This window comes from Erinaceus europaeus, chromosome 2 (assembly GCF_950295315.1).
Source record: "Erinaceus europaeus chromosome 2, mEriEur2.1, whole genome shotgun sequence".
NCBI classification, from domain to species: Eukaryota; Metazoa; Chordata; class Mammalia; order Eulipotyphla; family Erinaceidae; genus Erinaceus; species Erinaceus europaeus.
This window is the reverse complement of record NC_080163.1, coordinates 64,208,505-64,233,324: the sequence shown is the minus strand read 5'-3', so window position 1 is coordinate 64,233,324 and position 24,820 is coordinate 64,208,505. Positions and strand designations below refer to the sequence as shown.

General features: G+C 38.8%; 1 protein-coding gene across 2 annotated transcripts in view; it reads left to right on the top strand.

The window, feature by feature from the left end:
* IDO2 (indoleamine 2,3-dioxygenase 2) overlaps positions 1-24,820 on the top strand; it is a 53,337-nt gene that overhangs the window by 20,342 nt on the left and 8,175 nt on the right. For both annotated transcript variants that reach the window (XM_060182103.1, XM_060182094.1), the window contains 4 exons: positions 455-574; positions 3,967-4,085; positions 19,919-20,018; positions 21,227-21,344. In XM_060182103.1, the coding sequence (XP_060038086.1) occupies positions 455-574; positions 3,967-4,085; positions 19,919-20,018; positions 21,227-21,344 (457 nt within the window). The remainder of the gene's footprint in view (positions 1-454; positions 575-3,966; positions 4,086-19,918; positions 20,019-21,226; positions 21,345-24,820) is intronic.

Below are 24,820 nucleotides of genomic sequence, written 5' to 3'. Positions count from 1 at the left end.
CCTGGACACTGAGTTACAAATTAAACCAAGAGAATAACAGCAGCAAATTGAGGTTTGTCAGGTTATACAAGGTCATATGAAGCCAAAGAAGCTGATGTGCTTTGGTAACACAGGATTGCAAAAGTTGTCAGAGAAGACTGCCATGAAATAAATAATTCATTCTTGGGAGTTAACTAATCTAGAACACTCCTGGATGGAGAGCTGTTTTGGGCACAGCTATAGGGACACTCTGGGGGCTCTTGTGGGACTGGGTACTTTCTGAACATATCTCCTGGAATGCCACCTGTATTGAACTCTCCTAGGATCTGGGGATAAATTGGTGTCCTTGTAAATTCTCAGGTCCTTTCTTTAAATGCAACACCCATTTTCCTACACCACAAAGATACCTTGGGTCACAAAATTCCTCCTTCCATCTCCACCTGTTCAGCTAATCTTTGGAAATTTTCTTGAACAGATGCCATTATTGAATTGCCAGTTTCTTAGAGACTATCCAGAACAGCGCCTGGCCCATTTGGTTCTTAGTCTTATTACTATGGGATACATCTGGCAGGAAGGAGAAACAAAGCTTGATGAGGTAAGGGACAAACAGATTCCTATCTTGTCATCCAACTGGTATTTTTCAGAGGGAATAAGCTTTCTGCTTAACATTGCTTTGCTTCCTAGAAAATGAATGACTCCTTTCTTTTCCCTCTTTTTGGACATGAATTTAAGGCAGGGCAGAAGGTCTTTTTTTTTGTATTTTAGTCATTTTTTAAATTTATTTACTTATTTATAAAAAGGAAACATTGACAAAACCATAAGATAAGAGAGGCACCACCAGATCTCCGTATCCCATCCCCTCCCCTGATAGCTTTCCTATTCTTTAACCCTCTGGGAGTATGGACCCAAGGACATTGTGGGATGCAGAAAGTGGAAGGTCTGGCTTCTGTAATTGCTTCTCTGCTGAACATGGACATTGGCAGGTCTATCCATACTCCCAGTCAGGGCAGACGTTCTTTTAAAAGGAAATATATTCTATGTGTTTAATTTTCTTTACTTTTTAATATTGATTTATTTATTTTGGAAAGAGATAGAAAAATTGAAAAGGAAGGGGAAGATGGAGAGGGAGAGATAAAGAGATACCTGCAGCACTGTTTTAACACTCATGAAGCATCTCCTTTGAGCACTGGGAGCTTAAACCTAGTTCCTTGTGCACTGTAACGTTTCTGCTCTACCAGGTGTGCCATCATTCAGACTCTTTAATTTTGTTTGAACTGGTAGCCTTTCACCCTTCATATTAGCTTTCAAATATAAATGTATATTTAACATTTTTAGCACCTTCTCTCAAACATGTGTGCAGAGTTGCATAAGGCAAGTTTTGTGATCTGGTTAGATAGAAAGAACTTCATGTGACCCTACACTGTTGTAGTGCAGTTCAGTCCACTTTACAAGATGAGCCTGAACTTGTTGTCTCTTGTTTATGTCCCATGTTGTCTCCTGTTTATGTCTCAGGCATTGACAGGAAATCGGCCCTCGAGTTTTGTTTTTCTGAAGATACGAGTATGGGATATTCCAGTTTTATCTTTTATGGTTTCATTTTTAGACTTAAATTATTTCACAAAGCTTTTATTATTTTCTGCCTAGAAAGTTGTTCTGTCCTGATTTTACCTAAGATCCCAAGAACAACAAAGTCAGAAGCAGAGCTGCTTAAGAGAACCGTCCATTTCAAGGGGAAACAGAAACTGAACATGGGAGACAGAGCACTTAAGAATGTTCTTTTGGGCAGACATGATGGGCCTAGACCTCAAATAAAACTCTCTCTCCATGGTTACTGGTCATCTCTATCTGGAACAACAAAATAGGCCCCTTTGTGGTCCTTCCATAGGACCTTGCCCTCAACTTGGATCAACAACGGTAGAAAATGTTCCATCCTCTGAAGGGAGGATGGACAACATAGTCTATGCTACACCTGAGGAAGATGGGTCGATATTGGGGCAGCATGGAATATTCCTACTCATGACCACAGAATGTGAGCTCAGATCTACAGGGATGCAGAGGTCACATAGGCTCCTAAGCTGAATATGGACCCCGACCAGATCAAAATGATGGGTTTACAGTCAACAATATTTATACCCCTTTCTTATATTAGGGAGCTACTCTCTTCCCTGATCCAGCTTTCTGGTTATTTTTCAGCCATGACATCATCTCCCCAGACAATAACTTGGATCCACTGGCATATCAGATTTCAGGCTCAGGGGAAAAAAAACCAAAAACTAGTATAGCCACAGGCCCTTTGGAATACACTATTATATGTCTACTAGCTATTTACAAAATAGAGGACTCCCCAACTCTTCATCTGTTATATTCCAGTCTTTAGGCCCATGATCATTCAACAATTTGTTTGGCTTTGTATGTTAACTCTCTTTTCAGCCACCAGGTTCCAGATGCTAGCATGATGCCAAACAGACTTCCCTGGACAGACAACCCCACCAATGTGTTCTGGAGCTCTGCTTCCCAGAGCCCCACCCTACAAGGGAATGAGAGAGGTAGGCTCGGTGTATGGATGGAACAGTTAATGTCCATGTTCAGTGGGGAAGCAGTTACAGAAGCCAGACCTTTCACCTTCTGCATCCCACAATGACCTTAGGTCCATACTCCCAGAGGGTTAAAGAATAGGAAAGCTATCAGGGGAGGGGATGGGATATAGACATCTGGTGGTGGGAATTGTTTGGAGTTCTACCCTCTTATCCTATGTTTTTGTTAATGTCTCCTTTTTATATAGAAAAAGAAGAATATTCTTTGGATCTACTCTGTGTTAGCCTTGCCCACAGAGAGTCACTTCCTAGATATGAGTATCACTGCTTGACTCCTTCTCATGCCTCCCCTCCCCTGCGCCCCCCCCCCCCATGTTCAAATTACTCAGGGGCTGAATGAGGACAGACTTGAAGTGATTTAGTTGAAGTTGTTACTGATTTTGAATTATAGAGTGAACCATAAAGCTAGTAGCTGACCAGAGTAAAATATCTTATTTCCCCTCTTTTCTCTTTGTAATAGACACATGTGGATGCACATGTGTGTATACCTGTATCTGCCTTTCTTTATATGCTCTTAGTTACACACAGGCATTCGCACAAATACACACACACACACATACACACACATACACACACAGATTGTTCTTTTCCCTTTACTTATTAAGTATGCTATGCCTACACATTTAGTAATGCTCTTCTGTGCATAGTAAATTTTTTTTTAATATTATAGGAAATGTGTCTGGTCTAATTTTTATAATTTTTCACATATATTTCAGATAGTAGTCACCATAAACATTATGAACAGTAGGTTGTTGACAGAAAACAAAATAGAAAAATGATAATATATATTTTTACTCAGATCATTCCAGCTTTGTGTCCTGCTCTTTTTTGTCTGTCAAGATTTGTGTATTAATAGAGGGGTTGTATTGTTAAATGGAAAACTGAGAAATGTTATGCATGTACAAACTACTGTATTTACTGTCGAATGTAAAACATTAATTCCCCAATAAAGAAATTAAAAAAAAAGAACTGTGTATTAAAACACAATGACTGAGTTGGAGAGATAACATAATGGTAATGCATTAGTCTTTTATACCTGAGGCCTTGGAGCTACTAGATTCAGTCCCTCGCACCATGATATCCCAAAGCTGAGCAGTGCAGAGGTGATAAGTACTCTCCCATCCCCATAAAAAAAAAAATCAATCATTTCCTTTTTCTTTCTTTTTAAAAATATTTTATTTATTTATTAATGAAAGGGATAGGAGGAAAGAAAGAACCAGACATCACTCTGGCACATGTGCTTCTGGGGATTGAACTTGGGACCTTATGCTTGAAAGTTCAACACTATCCACTGCTCCACCTTCCGGACCACAATCAATAATTTTTCAAAGCAAAACAACTTTTGTTACCTTTTTACTAGTCCCTACTAATTGTCTGGGTTTGTATCTACTAGGTCCTGCCACGCAATCTGGCCCTTCCACTTACTGAGGTCTCCAGAAGTGTGGGTCTCCCTCCTATTCTGGTTCACTCTGACTTGGTGCTGGCAAACTGGACTATGAAGGACCCTGAGAGGTAACAAAAAGAAACAGGCTTTGGATTGAACAGATGGAAACTCATTCAATAAGGGGAATTCTTTTTGTGTGTGGTTTGTACTGTCCTTCCAAGAAATACCCAGGCTTTTTTTAGTTATTTTGTGAACTATGCTATAGTTTCAAAGAATTTAAACATAGCTTTAAAAATTACAGTTCTTAGACAAGGAGGTGGTACAGTGACTCACAAGCATGATGTCCTGAGTTTGATCCTTGGGATCGCATATGCCAGAGTGATGTCTTATTCCCACCCCCTCACCCCTGTTGGTCTGCTTCTAAGACCCCTACTGTTTTATTGCTTGTGGTCTATTTACATAATCATTGTTTTGCCCACACTGGTTTAATCTCCACTGGTTCACCGCTTTTTCCTTCTCCTCTTTCCTACATCCTCTTCTGGCCTGACACTTCTGCCTCAAGAGATATATATAGGACAGGATTGTGATTAGAGATAGCTATCTTGCACTGCATTCCTCATCAATAAAGATTAAACTGCATCCCAGCTCAGCCATGAGTCCCTGGTCGTCTCTCTCCCACCAGTGAAGCTAGCCCAACACACCCCCACTCTCTAAATAAATAAATACTTTATTTTAATCACAGTTCCCAGAAGTTCCCTCTCAACTCACTGTGAACATATCAGTGCTCCATTTCCTGGTTTGCCTCCATCTGGGCTTTGGCATTTTACAACCTGAGCTTCTAGCTCCTGCTTAATCAGACTTCACTGATTCTTCTTTTGTGGGGTTATTTACTATTCCCCAGCATAGACCAAGGAATTCAATACATGATTATTACATAGTGATCATAAATAAATTGTTATGGGTGAATTAAGTGTAAATGTTCGAGGTATGTTGGATTGATAATTTATTTCATTATATCATCGATTCCACCTTGCTGGTGTCTGTCTTTGGTAGCAAGGCTGAGAACATAGGTAGTTGTCTAAAGAAGAACCAACCTGCATTTTTGTTACATAACTAGGATTATCGCTGGACCTTGATATCTGCATGGTAGCTCTGCTGCTTCTGGCAGCATTAATTTCTTTTTCTTTTTATTTATTTATTCATTTATTCTTTTTTGTTGCCCTTGTTTTATTGTTGTAATTATTATTGTTATTATTATTGACGTCATCATTGTTGGATAGGACAGAGAGAAATGGAGAGAGGAGGGGAAGACAGAGAGGGGGAGAGAAAGACAGACACCTGCAGACCTGCTTCACCGCCTGGGAAGTGACACCCCTGCAGGGGAGTTGGAGGCTGGAACCAGGATCCTTACACCAATCCATTAAGGCTTTGCATCACATGTACTTAACCTGCTGTGCTACCGCCCGACTCCCTCATTTATTTTTCTTACTTGGATAGACATAGAATGAAATTGTGAGGTGGGAGAGCGAGAAAGAGAAAGACACCTAAAACATTGCTACACTGCTTGTTAAGTTTGCTTTCTGAAGGTGGGGGCCAGGGACTTAAACCCTAGTCCTATGCACTGTAATGTGTGCTCTCTACCAAGTGCACCATCACTTAACCACAGCTTGAGCTTTTTTTTTTAAATAATTTTTATTGGTAGATAATGGTTTGCAATGGAGTTATTAATGAATGGGTATAATCTCTCTTTTCCCTGTGCAAATTCTCTGTAGAACACTTTCAGCCATAACTTAGGTCCTTTTTCCATCGTTATCCAATTAGAACTTCAATTTTTTCCATACCCCCCCTCTCTTCCTCTCCTTTCTTAGAGTCCTTTGCAACGGACCTCATCCAATCTGAGTTTTATTTTGTGTTTTTTCCTCTCTGCCCTTGTTTCTTAAGTTCCACTTATAGGTGAGATAATTTGGTATTTGTACTTCCCTTTTTGGCTTATCTAACTTAACATGATGTTTTCAAGTTCCATCCAAGATTAGGCAAAGGAGATAATAACTTCATATTTTCATTTTTCTTTATATTTTTTCCCATTTTATTGGGGGGAAGGGATAATGGTTTATTGTACAGTTATTGACACATGTGGAGTAAAATTGCTATATCACTATATAGGTATCTAAAAACGTCCTTATCTCCAACTTCTTTTTTTTTTTTACACTATCATGCATCAGGGTCTAAACCCCTAGCTTTCACAAACTTCCCCCTCCACCTTCCTGTCCTCCTTCCTCAGAGTCCTTTGCTTTGATGCAATAAACCACACCTAGTCCAAGTTTTACTTTCTGTTTCCCATTTCTGTTTTATGTTCAGCCTGAAAGTAAGATCATCCCATGTTTATCCTCTTTTTGGCTTATCTCACCTAAAATGATTCCTTCAAGTACAATACAAAAAGAGGTCAATAAGGTAAACATTCTTAAGAGCTGAGTGATATTCCACAGTGTGTATATATACCACACTTTCTTAAGTCATTAATTTATTGTTGGATACCTGGGTTGCTTCTAAGTTCAGGTTATTACACTTCATGCTGCTATGAACATAGGTGTACAGAGATCTCTTTAGATGGGTGTTTTTGTTTCATTTGGATTAATCTCCAGGAGAGAAATTACTGAATCATAAGAAAGGTTCATTTCTAGTGCTCTGAGAAATCTCCAGATTGTTTCCACAGGGGTTGAACCAATTTACATTCCCACCGGAAGTGTAAAAGTCCCTTTTTCCAAGCATACTCACCAATATGTGTTTTTTCTTTTAAATTTATTTTGATTAGTGATTTAATGTTGATCTACAAAATGGTAAGATAATTGGGCTATAGTTTGATATGGTATCCACCACCAGAGTTCTGTGTCCCCATTCCCTCTACTAGAAACAGCAAAATTCTCCCAAGGTGACCTATATGGCTTGATTCTATCACAATGTATAGCTATAACTGTATCTGTTGCATTTCCCCCCATTTTTTCAATGGTCCTACTTTCACTTCCTTTCTAAATCACCGTATACCTGTTACTACTTTTGAATGTCTTTCCTTTTTTACTCTTCTCTCTTGGATAAGAGAAAGTACATGGCTTCCTCTGGTGTTCTCCAGATTTGCTTTCTTTTTACTGATGGTATGAAAATAAGATTCCTAGTGACAAAGGCTTTGTATTCTGATGGAATGGGGTTGAACTTCCTTTATCACTTACCCCCCTGGGAGTATGGACCAAAATTCTTTTTGGGGTGTAGTGAAAGTTCTGTCTATGACTTCACCCCATTATTAATGGTTTTTGTTGTTATTGTTGTTGCTAAGTTTAGTGAAGTCTTTCTGTATTTTTGTTATTAGTATTTTAGCTGATATAGTACAAAGAGTCACCATTCCATAGGGTATCTTTCTGTTTGGGTAATGGTACTGTTACTGGAAGATTAGAGGCAGGGGTCTCTGAACCCTAATTCTACTGGGACTACCTGATTTTACTGTTTTTTTTTTCCTCTACAAGAGAAGGAAAAGTTTTAAGGAAGCACCAGGAAGTAGTAGTCATTATAGGATTGTCTCTAAAAAGGTAGCCATATCTGGGAAACAGAGACTCAATAGAAAAGGCAATTACTCTTAATAGGCCCATAAAAAGTTGACTCTCTGTAGGATTAAAACAGAATAAAATAGGGGAAAGATTTAAAGGAGGAATGACATTGTCTATGGCCCTTATGTGTCTGTGTACAAGCTATTTGCTCTTCACTAATAAAATCTGTTCCTATGCACAATCTCCTTCACTTCTTTGAAATATGGTTTGTACACCTGTACATTTTTTGTGATTCTTTCAAAGCAATATTTGTGAACAGACTAGAATTCAGAGACTGACCCTTATGTGCCTCAATGATCTAGGACCAGCTTCCTGCAAGGGTATCTTTTGCTGTACAGAAACTTTTTTGTTTGATGTAGTACTATTGGTTTACTTTTGTTTTTGTTTTACTTGATGTTGAACTTGAGTTTTTAAAGATACTTCTGAAACATAGATCTGCCAATGTTTTCTTCTACATATTTGACAGCTTCTGGTATAGTGCCTACTTGGAGTTGATTTTTGTGCATGGTGATATGTTTTGGTCTAATTTTATTCATGTGTACATCTCAACCCAATTTTCCCAACACCAACTGTTGAAGAGACTTTCTTTTATCTATTTAATGTTTTGGAACTCTGTGTCAAAAATTAATTATCCATAGGTGTGGTAGTTAATTTCTGGGCTTTAAATTCTATTCCACTGATCTGTTAATCTACTCTTGTAGGTATCATGCCATTTTGATTGCAGTAGGGGACTGGGACCTTAAATCTGGGTTCCTGCACATTATAACAGGTGCACTTAACCAGGTGAACCACCATCCAGCACACCCTCTCTTCCCCGTATAATTTGAGGACAGAAAGCCTTATGCTTCCAGTCTTATTAATTTTTTCTTAAGATTGTTTTGGCAATCCAAGGCATTTTCTATTTCCAGATAAACTATTATACCTTTTGTTCTTTCCATTTCTTTGCTTCTCTTTCTATTTCCTTGCAGAGTGACTCATAATTGTCAGTGTACAAGATTTTTACTTCCTTTGTTAACTTTATACCTCAATATTTGATGTCTTTGCTGTTGTGATTAAAGGGACAGATTTCTGAGGTATCTTCTTCTAACTCAATGTTTTCATAGAGGAATGCCACTGGTTTTACTGTATTGATTGTGTAGCCTATACCTCAGCATGAGTTTTTAACAAACAAGAAATCCAAATAAATAGGAGAATAAAGAAGATATATAATGCCCCGGCCTGTGTGGTTAACAGCGGAAACCTAGGGTAGGGGGCGAGAGAATGGAGGGGACAAGAGACACGAAGAACAAGAGCAAGACAGGAGGTCTGATAAAGCTCTGAAAATTTTATTTTACAGCCACAATTTATGCATAAACAAGGAGGAAGTTCTACTAAGGTAGTGGGGGAGGGAGGTGGGTGAGCGACTTTCCAAACAGCTAGATGGTAATCTCAATTCCAATGATCGGAATGTCCTCTCACCAGCTATATGAGAGTCTTAGCTAAGGTCTTGGCTCCCAGCATGTCCTCCCTTTTTACAATTTAAGTGAGGCGGGAAATTGAGGGTAAAAGCTAGGAATCTTATCAAGAGATAAGTGGGCATTAACCAGAGGGAAGAAGCTAGGAATCTTATCAAGAGATAAGTGGGCATTAACCAGAGGGGAGAAGTATCGACCTGATTTCCCCCGCAGGGTAAATATAGAACTGATCTTCCCGCATCTTATATGGCTTATTGTGTCTTTTGGGGAGGGGAGGGAGAGCCACTATTTCTTTTTTTTTTTAATTTTTTTTTTTTTTAAGAAAGGATTAACAAAACCATAGGGTAGGAGGGGTACAACTCCACACAATTCCCACCACCCAATCTCCATATCCCACTCCCTCCCCTGATAGCTTTCCCATTCTCTAGCCCTCTGGGAGCATGGACCCAGGGTCATTGAGGGTTGCAGAAGGTAGAAGGTCTGGCTTCTGTAATTGCTTCCCTGCTGAACATGGGTGTTGACTGGTCGGTCCATACTCCCAGTCTGCCAGAGAGCCACTATTTCTAAGGTGAGGAAAACTCACGGTGAAGAGCTCTGATGATCGACACCAACCTCCATGCAAATCAGGCTTGCTTCACGGGGGACTCAGAGGCAGACTATAGGGTCCTCCCCCTGCAGTGCTTAGCCCTGCACCCCTTACCAGTGCCAATGCCATGCCAAGGCTGGTGTGCATAAATCTGAGTTTTATGCAGCTCCTAAAAGAGGTCTGTCACCCTCAGGTTCAGCCAAGCCTCTGTCAGCCAAATCAAGTCTGTGGTAATATATTTGTAAGGGTTTTGATGCCAAGGAGTCAATTTGTTGTTTTATAAAGCCAATAATCTTATTAAAAATAAAGGGTCCCAAGGTAATCAGTAACAAAAGACTAATCAAGGGTCCCATAAGGGGCATCAAAAGTGTCCTAGCATGCCACCAGCAAGTCTAAGGGAAGCAGTCAGTGGATGTGATGTCCAGGGGAAGATACACAGCACGTCTGGTCCTCTGGTGGTCGTCAGCGCCAACTGATGAAATTTTTCTTCTTCATAGAGGGTCAGCTGTGGAACAAGCAAAACTAGGAGGCAAGGACCAGGTAGAGAAGAATTGACATGAAAATATAGGATGGTGTTGTACCAAAACACAGAGGAGGTGCATACACATTAGGTGAGGTTCCTTGAACATGAGGAATACTGTGAGAAAAGTGAGCGGTCAATAAACATGTAATGATGAAGTCAGCAGTGCTAGGTCAGAAGAAAGAGAAGACTTGGATAGGCTGGTGAGGTTAGCTGGAGTATATACTGCCATGGTGTCCTTTGTGGTAAGGACTTGCCAACAGGGACTCTGTGGATTTTGCAAGAGCAATAATGTCATCCACCATAATAAAAGGAAAACAAACATGGACATCCAGTGTTGAAAAAGAGGAAAAGAAGAAATATGTATCTATGGCTGGAAAAGTGGGTGGCTTTGTCAATGAGGTATAATAAATGGACAATTTGAATTTTTGTAAATATTAAGAAGGTTTAGTATAGTTACTACATTGACACTTTAGCCAACTGAATATTGGGGGGTGCATTCCCCTTCTTTTTTATTAATTGAGCTTAAGGGTTATAGTTTTTCTTGTTTGAGCTGTAGCCCACATAAATTTAGAAAAAGTACCAATTGAGAAAAAAAAACAAACAAAAAAATTTTTTGTTTACTAAACATGGGCAGGTGAATTATATCAATCTGCCAGAGAGCATTGGCCTCTATCAATGGAGATCAATCTCAAAAGTCTGAATAGCAGGATCTTAACTAAGCAATGCAGGAGCCAGTAAAGTGCTCTCACTATGGCAGGTCAAGCATTAAAATTTTAAGGCTTGTAAAAAAATGAGAAAAATTTTAGGATATGTGTGACTTTAGGAGTCATCACACACCCATAAATAAAAAAAAAAAGTTTAGTTTTAAATCTTACCATATGAGCAGTCAGTTATTCATGTGCAGATGTACCTATAATTATTTACTTAGGGAGAGAACTTGTACCAAGTTAATTGATGATCTAATGGTTAGAACTGGCTTGAGTTTTTTTATATGATTTTAGAAGGCTCTTTATTAAAATATACCAATATGTTATAGAAAGTCAATACCTAATGTGTTGACATGATAAAATGTTTACCATTTTCAAGCATTATTTTAAACTGATTAGACAGTTTAAGCACACTACTATAACTTAGCTTACTAAGATCTTTACTCATCACAAAGCTATCATGAGTAAGCATAGATATAAAACTCTTAATAGATTTTGCTCTTTAAAACTCTAATATGGCAACTTAAAAGGCTAAAATAAAACCTCATAGCTTAAATGTTCAAAATACTAATTTTGTTAAATCAGGATTTGTCAAAACAAATCAGACCAGAAGCACCATGTATTACCTTAATTTATCAAGAATAAACCTCTGACAGTGTCTTAAAACAAGCCAGATAATTTTTTACTCTCTACAAGAACTGATTAAAGTTTGACATGTAGAATCTGTACTCTCAAAAGCTAATTATTTGATAATAATTTTTGTAGTCTTTCTAAATAGGGGAATTATCTCAGTAACAACTTTATCGGAAGGAGTAAGTCACTGTAAAAGCAAAAGTAACTAACTCATGAGTAAGATAAAAAAAATCTCTTAACAAGTTTCAAAGTAAAAGTTTTAACCAGAGCATTTTTGTCTATATCAGACATAAAATCTCTCTTAACTTTTTACCTAGTCTCTCTTATGTTTTAATATCTAGAGTTTTTTCTCAGGGAAACCAGGGGCATACTTCTTGAATAAAATGTAAAAAGGTTAGCTAAAACATCTATACAGCTCTACATTAGGCCACCCCATATTTATTTGATGTTTTATTTGGAAAATTTTTTTTACATATCTTATTTAAATTAAACCTCATTTATCAGAGCAAAAGCCTCTGGCATGTAAATAATTAACATAACCATTGTGTTATCTTTTACTAACCCAAGCCAGTTTTGCCTGTTTAGTTGAGAAAGTATTTTAAAACTTTTTTTTAAATTTTTTACCTATCACAGTCAAGATCTAGACACAACTTCAGTGTGTGATATCTAATTTTAAGATGCTCTGTTTGAATTTTAAAGAACATAAATTTAAAAGTTATTTTTTAACCTCTTGTAGCAATTTCCATAACCAGGATCTCTAAACCCAATTTAGTTTAACTAAATTTTTCTTTAAACTTTAACAAACTCTAATTACTTAGAGAGTTAACACATGTTAGTGGCAATGCTTTTCAAAAGATCTCTAGTGTCAGACAAATGCCAAATTTGCTGTGGACCAATATCCACAAAACAGTTCACAGGACATTTTGGGGGCCCTCCAGAATGTGCTGGAACTTTTTCAGTTAAATACATAGATAATTTGCATATCAATTTGGAGGTGAAGAATTGTCACGTTAAATACTTAAGACTTTTACTTTAAATCTTTAGCTGTCTTACCAAATGAATTTTTACCTTTATGTTACCACATAAGAACTGTGTTGGAAACCTTTTTTTTAAATTTTTTTTGAAATCACTTAAACAATTTTAAGTAAAATGTTAAACTTTGTTAGGATCTTTGCTTATCACAAAGCTATCACACCCTTAGGGCAGCTGTGAACAATGGTGCGTACACAACTTAATTGATCTTTAACTTTGATTTGGATAGGTAACTTAAAAAGCTAAGATAAACCTCATAGCTGAAATGTTTAAAATAAATTTTTACTGTTAACATTTCTTTTAGATGACCATTTTGCACTAAATAATTTTGTTGAATCACATCTGCCAAATAAAAATTTTTATCAGGCCAGGAATATCATGTTTAACCCTTTTTTCCTGGCAAGGCCACTGCTCTACACTGAATGGGTTATTAGAAAGCTAGTTCAAAAATGGAATTTGTTACAAACAGTGGCAGTTGGTATTGGGGTGCTGTTAAGGTTTAGAATTCTCTCAAGAGTGAGAGAGACTGTAGAGGCATTTTACCATGCCTAGATATCTCAGAAAATCTTTTAACTAATGAATTGATGCTGATATTAGCTATCAGAAGGATGAAACTGTCCTGTATGTTACTCTGGTAAAGGTGTGCCAACTCTATGAGTCGGGATCTTTAAAACCACATTTAGCTTAACTAAATCTTATTTAAAACTTAAAACAAACTTTAGTTACTTAGGGGTTAACACACATTAATGCAAACAAGGTTAGTACATAGACTTAAAACAGACATTCTTGGTGAAAAGAAAAATTTTCCCTTTGAAAAGCGGCTTTTGGATTTCTAAATCACAGCCTCTCCACCCTCCTCCCCGCAGGGGCGTTTGTGGCTTAGGGGATGATTGACTGAAGTTTTTGCCAATCTGTGGAGCAGGAGCTCTGTGCCGTGATTGGCTGCATGGAAGGAACAAGTGGGCTTAGTTTACCGCCGCATGTGAAGAAAAATCTTTGAAATTCTTTTTCTGGGCTAAGGTACATTTTAGAGTTTTAAAGAAACAAATCATTAAATTTTTATCAAAAGTGTGTGCTGGTTTTCTAATTAATAGCTTTTAAGTTAGAGAGAACGTCTTGTTTGATTGATTTCATTCCTTCTCTAAAGAATAGCTTGCTAGTCAGATAAGATCTCACTTAGAACTGGTTTAATGTTGTCTAAGAGTAGAGGAAAAAAGCTGGATCTTTTTGACTGGCTAATTTTAAGATAATGCCAAATCAAGAGCCCACAGTTTTTTACCTAATTGTAAATGCTCTCGTTTTTCTTCTATTAATTTTCTAAGGGAAGCTGTTTTTTGTGCTAGTTGAGTTTTAGCCTTGTTGGGATAGTCAGTAATATTGGCCAAGTCGAGGACTGGAGCACAAAACTGAGGTGCGGTGGTGTAGGGAGGCGGTCTGGACAAGGAAGAGCGTAGGCGTGGCTGGTCAGGATTATGATATTTGGCTATCTCTTCATCAAGGGATAAGGCCTCTTCAGGAGAAAGACTATCATCAGGCCCATCTTTGGTGGGCGGTCTTAAGGTTGCCAAAGAGGGGTAAATCTTAACAGGAGGAGACTTAGTAGGCGCCGTTTTGATCTTGGCAGCCTCAGGGGTGGTGTCTCCTGAATCAGGCATGGGAGTAGAGACAGACTCACAAACAGAAAGTTATCTCTTAAACAGTTTCCTACTCTGGCCCATCTTTTTTCATCAATAGTCCCTTCTAAGGGGAACCACGGACAAACATTACTCACAAAATAAAAAAAACTTCTTGAGATCCTTTTTCTTAACCCTTACTCCTCGTGTCTTGAGGGACTCTTTGAGGCCTTTAAGCAACAAATCATGTTTACTCAATGCTTGTCCCATAATTGCGTCGCTCTTTCTTACCTCAAAACGGATCAATCTCAGACAGGCGAATCTGCGGCGATCACCATCCAGATCTTCACTCACTCTGGGCTAGAGTGGTGATCCTATGCGAAGCTTCACTCACTCCTACTCTGAAGTGGCGGTCCTATGCTCCTTGGTCGACCATTGGGGAGCGACGTTCTCTCGGACCCCAGACCCAAAAAGGTCCCACGTCGGGTGCCAGGTGCCCCAGCCTGTGGGGTTATCAACGGAAACCTAGGGTAGGGGGCGAGAGAATGAAGGGGACAAGAGACACGAAGAACGAGAGCAAGACAGGAGGTCTTATCAAGCTCTGAAAATATTATTTTACAGCCACAATTTATTCATAAACAAGGAGGAAGTTCTGCTAAGGTAGTGGGGGAGGGAGGTGGGTGAGCGACTTTCCAAACAGCTAGATGGTAATCTCAGTTCCAATGATAGGAATGTCCTCTCACCGGCTATATGAGAGTCTTAGCTAAGACCTTGGCTCCCGGCAATATAGCACTAAATTTCCCTTTGAAGTTCATCACAGTCAAATTTATTCTAAGCTATTTATACTTCAAATAGCACTTTTGATATTTATTAAAACAGCTAAAGGAAAATTTTAAGTTAGATATTAGAAAGAACTTGCTTAGGGTTATAGGCAAGCATAGATGTGATAGAGGAGATTATAAAAAGTTATTTTAAATGATAAGACATCTGACAAACAGCACAACTAGTTTATATGATCCTTGTAGGAAGGGAGATTAGGACCTCTCTGCTAAGGACCCCTGAAACCTGATTTTTATACTTTTACCTAATATTTTGAACTATGAATTTTGGCTAATTCTGCTTCAGTGGCAGACTTTTAAAGTAACCATGGGCAACTGCTGACCCTGGTTCAGAATTTGGATCTTCTTCTTCTAGCGTTTGCCCTTCTTCCATAGCCAGTTAACAGCGTAGCAGGACCAACAGCTTGAAAGCTGTCAGGAGCTGCTTGTTGCTGGCTTTGAAAGTGACTGGGATCCATGTGGATTCAGTCGGCTAGGAAGGATCGTCAGTTTCCCCAATGAATGGGTACTCACGGGATGCACCACGAGAAGGTCGATCCAATGCACCCCAAATTTGGATGAAAACTTCTAATAAATGTATATGCAGGCATGCCTCTAAGTAAAGAATTCTAATATTGAAAAAGCTGAATTTCTGATTTAAAGAGGGGGATAGAGGAGCAGGGAAATTGAAGGGAAGGATATTTGAATTTGGGAAATTAACACTCCAAAGCAGTCTCTCTCTCTCATGGGTTAAAGTTTTGGATGAATTTTGGGACTCAAGAGTTTTTCTTCAAACACATCTTTCAGAGTTTACTTTTTTGTTGTCTTACATGCCAAATCTAGAGCAAATTACAGTGAAGAAATTATTCACACACACACACACACACACACAGTATACCCAAACTGGTTAAGTAACAAGAAAGAACAACACATGTCAAGTAACAGAGTGGCATAAATAATAAATCCCTTAGAATTTCTAATAAATTACCAAAAGCTTGGCCAGAGAGTGGCATTTGATCTCAGGTGTTGGTAAAAGGTGAATGTGAATAGAATAGTTATAACAAAAATTTGAGCTTATGGTAGTTGCATAGGTATGAAATACAGAAGATAATTTATTGTGATGACCATAGGCTGAATGTTCTGGGACTGATATGCTCATTGAGAGTTGTCTATTTTTTATACATAGTAGCCTATAGTATTTTTTTTTTTTTTTTTTACCAGAGCACTACTCAGCTCTGGCTTATGGTGGTGTGGGGGGATTGAACCTGGGACTTGAGAGCCTCAGGCATGAGAGTCTCTTTGCATAACCATTATGCTATACCCCCACCCAGTAGCCCATAGTTTAGTCATAACTACTGAGATCTGAAGCATGTATACATACATTTACATGCAAGTGTTGCAACCTATACGTGGCTTCCCTTAAGGTTAAACAAAGAGAGATTTATTCATAAAAAAATCACTGTGAATGCGAGGAGAGAAGTCTAGCTAAGAAAATAGGTAAAAGTCTACAAATAAGCTACCCAAGACCCCCACGTGAAGAGACCAGGATGTATATGGAGCCACACCAACAGTACAGTGCCATGATGAAGATAATCCAATCAAGAGAGCAAGCTGCTGCCAAGTCCTTGCTTATCTAGTCCCTGTACCCACATTCCCTTGTGAGTGTGCTCCATCTCAGGCTGACACCATTCGTATGCTAATTGTTCCAAATTAATGTTGGGGAATTTCACAACATGCAAGCATTTATGTATCTTTCACCCTGACCCTCGAAGTCACATCTAAGTTGTTCTTTTTCTTTGTCTCCTGATTTGTGGCTGCCAATAACTGGAATTTGACTAGACCCCTGGAAATGAGGTAAGTGCTCAAAAAATTCTTCACTCAGTTTAGAATCCATGCTGACTTCAAATGCTGACAAGGAAGCAAAAAGCAAAGCATACCAAATGTCATGTAGAGCATATAACTTATATAAAGGTGTATGAAAAAAAAATGGAAGGAGATATGCCAGCAATTAACAGTGGTTGTCTCTGCTTCATAGGAATCAGGGAACCAATTTTCTTTGCTCTGATTTCTAATCGGTACTTAGTAAGATAGGTAAAATACAACAAAGAAAGAAAATTGAAAACTTGAACATTCTTTTATTCCTTGTGATTCTTTGAAGTGTATTGATCTGAGAGTATCTTATTTATTTATTTGTTTGTTTGTTTGTTTGTCACTCGGGTTATCAGTGGTACTCCTTGCCTGCATGGTTTCATGATTCAGTGACTTTTCTTTTTTTCTTTTCTTTTTTCTTTCCTTCTCTTTCCTTTTATTTTCAAGTTTTTGTTACCTCTATTTATTTTATTTGTTACCTCTATTTAGAGGGAGAGAGACACCTGCAGCTCTGCTCCACTATTTTTGAAGTTTTCCCCCTGCAGGTGAGGACCAGGGCTTGAACACAGGTCCTTGAACACTGTAATCTGTGTGCTTAACCAAGTGCACCACTGTCTGCCCCCGCCTTTTATTTTCTTTTTCATAGAGGGTAAGTGGCAGAGAAAGGGAGGGGAAGGAGGGAAAGAGGCAGAAAGGAGAGACACCTGCTCTATTACTCTTCTATTTGTGGAGTTTTCTCTATGCAGGTGGAGACCTCAGGCTTGAGCAAAGTCCTGGTAACATGTGCACTCTTCTAGTTAAGTCATCACTCACTCAGCCTCTCCTAAGGTTGTTTTTGGTTTTTTTGTTGTTGTTGTTTTAGTTATCACATCTTTGAAAGGCCAAGCAATAGTTTATCCAGCTGTAGGAGAGTCCTTATGAAATATTATGTTATTGTGTGGACTGGAGTTTCCTTTTGCCCTGAAGGATAAAGTTAACTTCTAAATTGGCTGCCTCACCCATTGTCAAATTTCAGATAAACAAAAAAGTTAGATATGAATCTGATGGAAAATGGAATGCTGTAAGCATAAAAAAATAATCCCCTAGATAAGAGTATTTCTGCTGTAGCAATGGAGTTTGAACTTATACCTCTGGGTTCTGATAAATCAATTTATTTCTTTGTCTGTTCTAATGTTTGACATGTTAGTAGTCGAGGTGATTTATAGAATTAAGTTTTTAGGTTTTGGAGATTGGCTGTACATACCTTAGATAGTTGAATCCATATATGAGTCCATTTAAAGTTCTATCTGGGTTCTAGGCAGTGGCACGTACAGTTCAGCACAGGTTATTGTTACCATACACAAAGAACCATGTTGGAGGCCCTGCTCCATACTTGCAGGGGATGGACTTCATGAGTGAGGATGCAGGTATTCAGGTGTCTTTCTCTCTCCTTCTCTATCACCCCCCCCCCCAGTTTCTCTCTGTTATCTCAAATAAAAATACAAAAGGAAAAGGAAATAAGAGGCTACCAGGAGTGGTGGATTCATAGTGCTGTCACTGAGCCCCACCTATAATTACCCTGGTGACAAGTAAAAAAAATTAAATAAATAAATACAATTATTTCTGCAGGGACAGCAAGATAGTTCACTGGGATAGTATACTTGCGTTGTCATGGCTAAACCCAGGTTTGAACCCAGCCCTAACTGTATTGATCAAAGTTTCAGTGCTGTGGTGTCTTGAGGTGTCTTTCTGTCTCTGCCTTTCTGTCTGAAAAAAATCAGCCTGGAGCTTTAAAGCCCCAGGAAAGAAAAAAAAAGTCTAAAAAATTATTTCTATAAATCTTAGTTGCATTCCATTTTTAAATCACTTTACTAAAAAAACAAAACAAACAAAAAAAAACTAGTGACTAAGAAAACAGCTGTTGTGGCATCAGTACAATTTTTTTTGTATCTCTCTGTGACAGCTGTCTGTATATCATTTCCACTACTAATTGGTGCCTTCCTCCATCATCACGTACTGGGTCCTGGATGTCTTTCAGCTTTTACTTTATTAAATAACATTTGGCACATACACATCATTGATCCAAATAATTATGGAAACATTTCTTATAGGATTCTTTTGTAAATCAACTGCTAGACCTCATTTTTTTCTTCATTAGGCCATAGGTTTTTTTAATCTTTATCTTTTTAAAGAGAGGATGACACTTTTTAAAAAATATATATTTTCTATTTACTTTTCAGAAGGAGACAGAAAGAAATTGAGAAGGGAGAGAGAGATAGAGAGGGAGAGAGACAGAGAAACATCTGCACCCCTGCCTCACTATTTGTGAAGCTTTGCCCCTGCAGGTGGGGACCAGGGGCTTGAACCCAGGTTCTTGTACACTTAAGCAGGTATGTCACTGTCTGGCCCCCATAGTTTTTAATCTTAAAAACAAACAAGCATGAGATTCTTTTCTTTTCTTTCTTTTATATTTATTTATTTATTTATTCCCTTTTGTTGCCCTTGTTGTTTTTTATTGTTGTAGTTATTACTGTTGTTGTTATTGATGTCATCATTGTTAGACAGGACAGAGAGAAATGCAGAGAGGAGGGGAAGACAGAGAGGGGGAGAGAAAGACACCTGCAGACCTGCTTCACCACCTGTGAAGTGATTACTCTGCAGGTGGGGAGCCGGGGGCTCAAACTGGGATCCTCCCGCTGGTCGGGTCGTTGCTCTTTGTGCCACGGGCGCTTAACCCGATGCACTACTGCCCGACTTCTGTGATTATTTTCTATGTGTGGTCACTATAGCCCTAAGACTCAATGGTCCTGACAGGAATGGTATGATGAATCCCAGGTTAGCCCTGTGAAGAGTCAACCATACTTGCTCACTTCTACTTCAGCTATTCCCCAGCAGAACATCTAGGATCATCAGTGCTCGGCTAGGCTCTAAGTACAGGTCATATGAACTTAGATTTAATTAGATCTGTCCTCTTCCCTCTTGAGATATCTGTAAGACAGATAGATGGCCATCCCAGGAACTGTCTCGTGAGAAAAGTCATTCCCCGATTCTTCCTTGTACTTGCAGTTATCTAATGCTGAGGGGGATCAGTGAGCTATTTGTGTTCACATTGTCCAAACATGTCTAATCATGTGGTCCTCTTCATCCCAAGTAACTTGGACATCATTGTCTCATTTCCTGGGGGAGAAAGCCTGCGTGGTTTTGTGCTGGTGACAGTTCTGGTGGAGAAAGCAGCAGTACCTGGGATTAAGGTATTTCCTTCCTAGCTGCACTTTTATTTCTAATGGAGTAATGAAGCCCCAGTGATGAAAAAAATAGAAGTCACTGGGTGGAAGTATTACAGAAATGATTTAACCAAGAGTCTCTGTGATGGATGCCAGGAAAATCACTGTCAGACAGTCCTCACTGCAGTCTTAACATAGGAGCACTCCCAGGGGAGTTTGGCGATCTTGAAGGGTACCCTTCCCCTCTATTTCCACAGCTCTGTGTTTCACTCCACTCCATATATATATATATATATATATATATATATATATATATATATATATATATATATATATTTTAATTGCAGGAAATTTGATTTGTGGCTCACCCAGTAGAATGCACACATGGCATACCATGTGAGAGGACCCAAGTCCAAACTCTGGTCTCTACCTGCAGGTAGAGAGCGTCATAAACTATGAAGCTGTACTGAAAGTGTCTACCCGACACTCTCCCTTTCATTTCATTTCTTTCTGCCTCTTACCTTTAAAAATATTATTTTGGGGAGGTTAATGGTTTACAGTACAGTTGTTGACAACAGGTGGGAACAATTTCTCATCACCCCATGATAAGTGCCTGCAGAACACTCTGACCCTCCAACTTAGGTCTTTTTCCACAATCATGTTCCAGGACCTCTGGCCTCCCCAACCCTGTAGAATTTCCTTCCCTAGAGTCCTTGGTTTTGATTCAATACAACAAACCCAGTCCGAATTTTCCTTTGTGTTTCCCTTTTCTGTCCTGGTTTCTAAAGCCCTATTTATGATATCATCTGGTTTCTAAAGCCCTATTTGTGATATCATCTGGTAAAACTATTACTATTTGCAAATGATATGATAGTATACATAGACTGCTCTAAAGAATCCAACAATTTCCAGGAAACTCCTGGAAATTATTAAGCCATCTAGTGAAGTGACAGGCTATAAAGTTAACATACAAAAATAAGTGACATTCCTCTATGCAAACACTAAGTCAGAAGATGAAAAAAAAATCCAGAAGTTGATCCCATTTACAGAAACTATAGCAGTAAAAACAATCAAGGAATAAACCTACCAAAAAGTGAAAGATAGATATACTGGAAATTATAAGCTGTTATTCAAAGAAATAGAAAAGATATAGAGAAATGGAAAGATATGCCATATTCACTCCATATGCTTTTAATTGAATGTTGATGAATTGAATGAATCAATCTCTCTCTTAGGCACTTGTTCAGGCAGTCAATGCCATCTTGAAGCCGAACCAAGACTTCTTGCTCCAAAGCCTACAGCAATTAAGACTCTGCATTAAGGACATGACCAGAACATTGGGACAAATGCATGGTAGGAGATTTGAAAGTGGAGGGCTAGACTTTGGGGAAAGGCCTGCATGTTATTGGCTTTATCCACAAGATGGAGCTGGTGTCTTAGCTTTCTTTTAAAATAACCAAGCAAGTCATACTGCGGGAGAATAATCTCAGTTTGCTAAGATATTCTAGTGCTGCTGTCTTTTACATTCTCTTGTGATTATAGTAGTTTCATCCCTGTGGTGGCCCTATGGATATATTTTCATGTTGAGATCTTACATGAACCTCAGGAGGAGACATGCATGTGGTAGCTTGCTTTGTACATGTCACACACAGCAGGTAGGTGACCACAGGATAGAACTGTGATGAGACAGTTTGACTTTTCATTCTGAAGTGAAACTATTGAACATTAAGAGTCCTTGGGCTTTCTGGACTTCCCAGAACGTTCTTGGTAACTAAGAAGAAGTGCAAGAATGAGTTTTCACAGGTGTAAGCAGTTATTGATTACATCTTAGTCTTCTTTAAGCAGTAGTAATAAAAAAAGAAATTACCAAGATTGTTTAATTTAGGTGTGGCAGTAGGGTGTTGTCTGTTTAACAAACAAAAAGCATAGACGTATCTACTTCCTTGAATCACCCTTCTCTGAAAGAAAAGGATTCTAGGAAAAGAGGACTTTATAGAAAACAATATGGGAGAGAGGAAGAATAAAATCTAGTGGCATTTACAATTAGTAACTTTTATGGAAAGAATGCATGAATTTGTTAACCCAGATTCTCTGCATTAGTTCATTTGAAGTCTCAAGGTTAGGTTTTATTCCCATTAAGTGTCCTTGTTTCACATTTGAATTCCTTTCTTTCCTTCCTTCTTTCTTTTCTTTCCCCCTTTCTTTCTTTCTCTTTCTTTACTTCTTTCTTTCTTTTTCCTTTTTCATTTCCCTGACTTTCCATCTTAAAACCTTCCCAATCATATCCTCAAGTCTCCTTACAAAACTGGAATAAGTGAAAGAAAATTTATCTTTGGCCAAATATCCTGAGTTATTACTAGGCTATAGAGATAATGTGACCTCAACCTGCCTTTCATTGAGGAAAAGAGTAGGTGGGTTTAGGATATGTTTGCAGTCAATGGAATGGAGGGGAAGTGCTTTTTTTTAAAAAAAATAAATACTTACCTATTGCTATTTTAAACTCTTCCACTGCATTCTGTTGACTGCAAACGTATCCTAAGCCCACCTACCCTTTCCCTCTATTATTGGATAGAGACAGAGAGAAATTGAGAGGGGAGGGGAATACAGAGAGGGAGAGGGTCACTTGTGAAGCTTTCCCCCTGCAGATGGGGACCAGGAGCTTGAACCTGGGTCCTTGTACACTGTAGTGTGTGTGTTTAACCAGCTGCACTGCTTCCTAGCCCCTGGAAGTGCATTTTTATCTTGAATACTGAACCACAACTATGCTATGATCACCCTGCCTTACATGAGGACACTGGGCCACATTGTGGCCATGTGGAGGTATTGCACTGAACACTGGATATGGGAATAGATAAGCTGCTAACCTTCAGATTCTCACCATGGTGGTCTCTCTCTCTCTCTCCCTCTCCCTCTCCCTCTCCCTCTCCCTCTCCCTCTCCCTCTCCCTCTCCCTCTCCCTCTCCCTCTCCCTCTCCCTCTCCCTCTCCCTCCCTCTCCCTCTCCCTCTCTCTCTCTCTCATCTCTATCATCTATCTATCTGTCTGTCTGTCTGTCTGTCTGTCTGTCTGTCTGTCTGTCTGTCTGTCTGTCTGTCTATCTATCTATCTATTTTTTTGTCACCGGAGTAATTTCTGGGGTTCAGTACCTGCACGATGACTGCACCACTCCAAATGGCTTTTTTAAAAATCACGTCCCACCTCATTTTCTGATAGAGAGAAAAAAAAAGGGGGCAGGGGGGGGCAGGGAAGACATCTGCAACTCAGCTCCACCACTTGCAAAGCCTCCCTCCTTCAGGTCAGGACTGGCACTTGAACTTGACCTTGAGTCCACACGCATGGTAATGTATGCATACTACTGGATGTGCCATTGCCTCAAATGCAGGTCTCAGACAATTCTAAGCAAAAGCGAACCATTTGCACTGCTTCTTGTTCAAATCCTGACCCAGTGATTCATGCCTTTGAGTTTGTTGTGTAGTCACAATAAGTAGAAAAATGAAAGTATATAAATAAAAATAATAAAGTTTAGCAACTAAAAAGATTTAAAGAATCACACACCTAGTCTTGTCACTGTTTTTGAATTGTACTGTCTTTTCCTTTTCCACCATTCCTGGTGGACTCATTTTTTTTTAATTGAGACATAGACAGAAGGAGAGAGGAGAGACGTCACAGTATAGCTTCATTATTAATGAAATTTCTGTTGGTGCCACTTATGGTGCTCTCTTTGGGATTATGATTTTTAATGTTCTTTTGTATGATACATAGAACTCAGTTGTTTGTCCTTCCTTTGCACTTGTTTTATCCAAAAACCCCTTTACCCTGAGCACTACCTCAGCAAGAACCATGTGATCTACTCCCTTCTCTGTAAATGCCTTTTGTTCAGGAGCAAAAATTTGAAATCATGCCCCAAATCAAAATAATAATAATAATAATAATAATAATAAATATTTAATTTAATGCTATAATCTTCATTTCTATTATTTATTTTATTATTATTAATTTATTTATAAAATGAAAATATTGACAAAACCATAGAATAAGAGGAGTAAAATTCCACACAGTTTCCACCACCAGAGCTCTGTATCCCATACCCCTCCCCCCTGAAATCTTTCCTATTTTTTATCCCTCTGGGACTATGGACCCAGGACCATTATGGGGTGCAGAAGTTGAAAGGTCTGGCTTCTATAATTGCTCCTCTGCTAAACATGGGCATTGGAAGGTTGATCCATACTCCCAGCCTATATCTCTCTCTTTCCCTAATGGGTCAGGGCTCTGGAGGGGTGGGGTTCCAGGGTACCTTGGTGAGGTCCTCTGTCCAGGGAAGTCAGTTTGGTATCAGAGTAGCATCTGCAATTTGAAGACTGAAAAAGCATTAATATATAAAGCAGAACAAATTGTTTAATAGTCAGGAACCTAAACTCCAGAATATAGCAGATGATTTTTGGGTTCTCCATTTTGGACAAAGCTAGTAGGTCTATTTTAGGTATATTCCAAGGGACCCATGACTTATTAATTTTCTCCTGAGCATGACAGCTAATATGCAGTTAGACCAAAGGTATTGTCTAGGGAGATGGTGTCAAAGTTGGAAATAGGACTAGAAAGCTGGATGAAGGCAGAGACTAGCTCCCAAATACGGTAAAAGTATATAAGTATCTTTTTTGTTTAAAGGTCTTTCTACTTGCTATTTTGGGTCACTGAAAAACTATTGTGTACTTTTCCTTTAAAGTATATATTTTTCCCTAACTTATGGGTACATGTTGACATGTGTTCTGTCTCATGGGCCCCGATCTATAAGGTTCTGTGACTTTGCTAGGAGGTGCACCACGCAATATG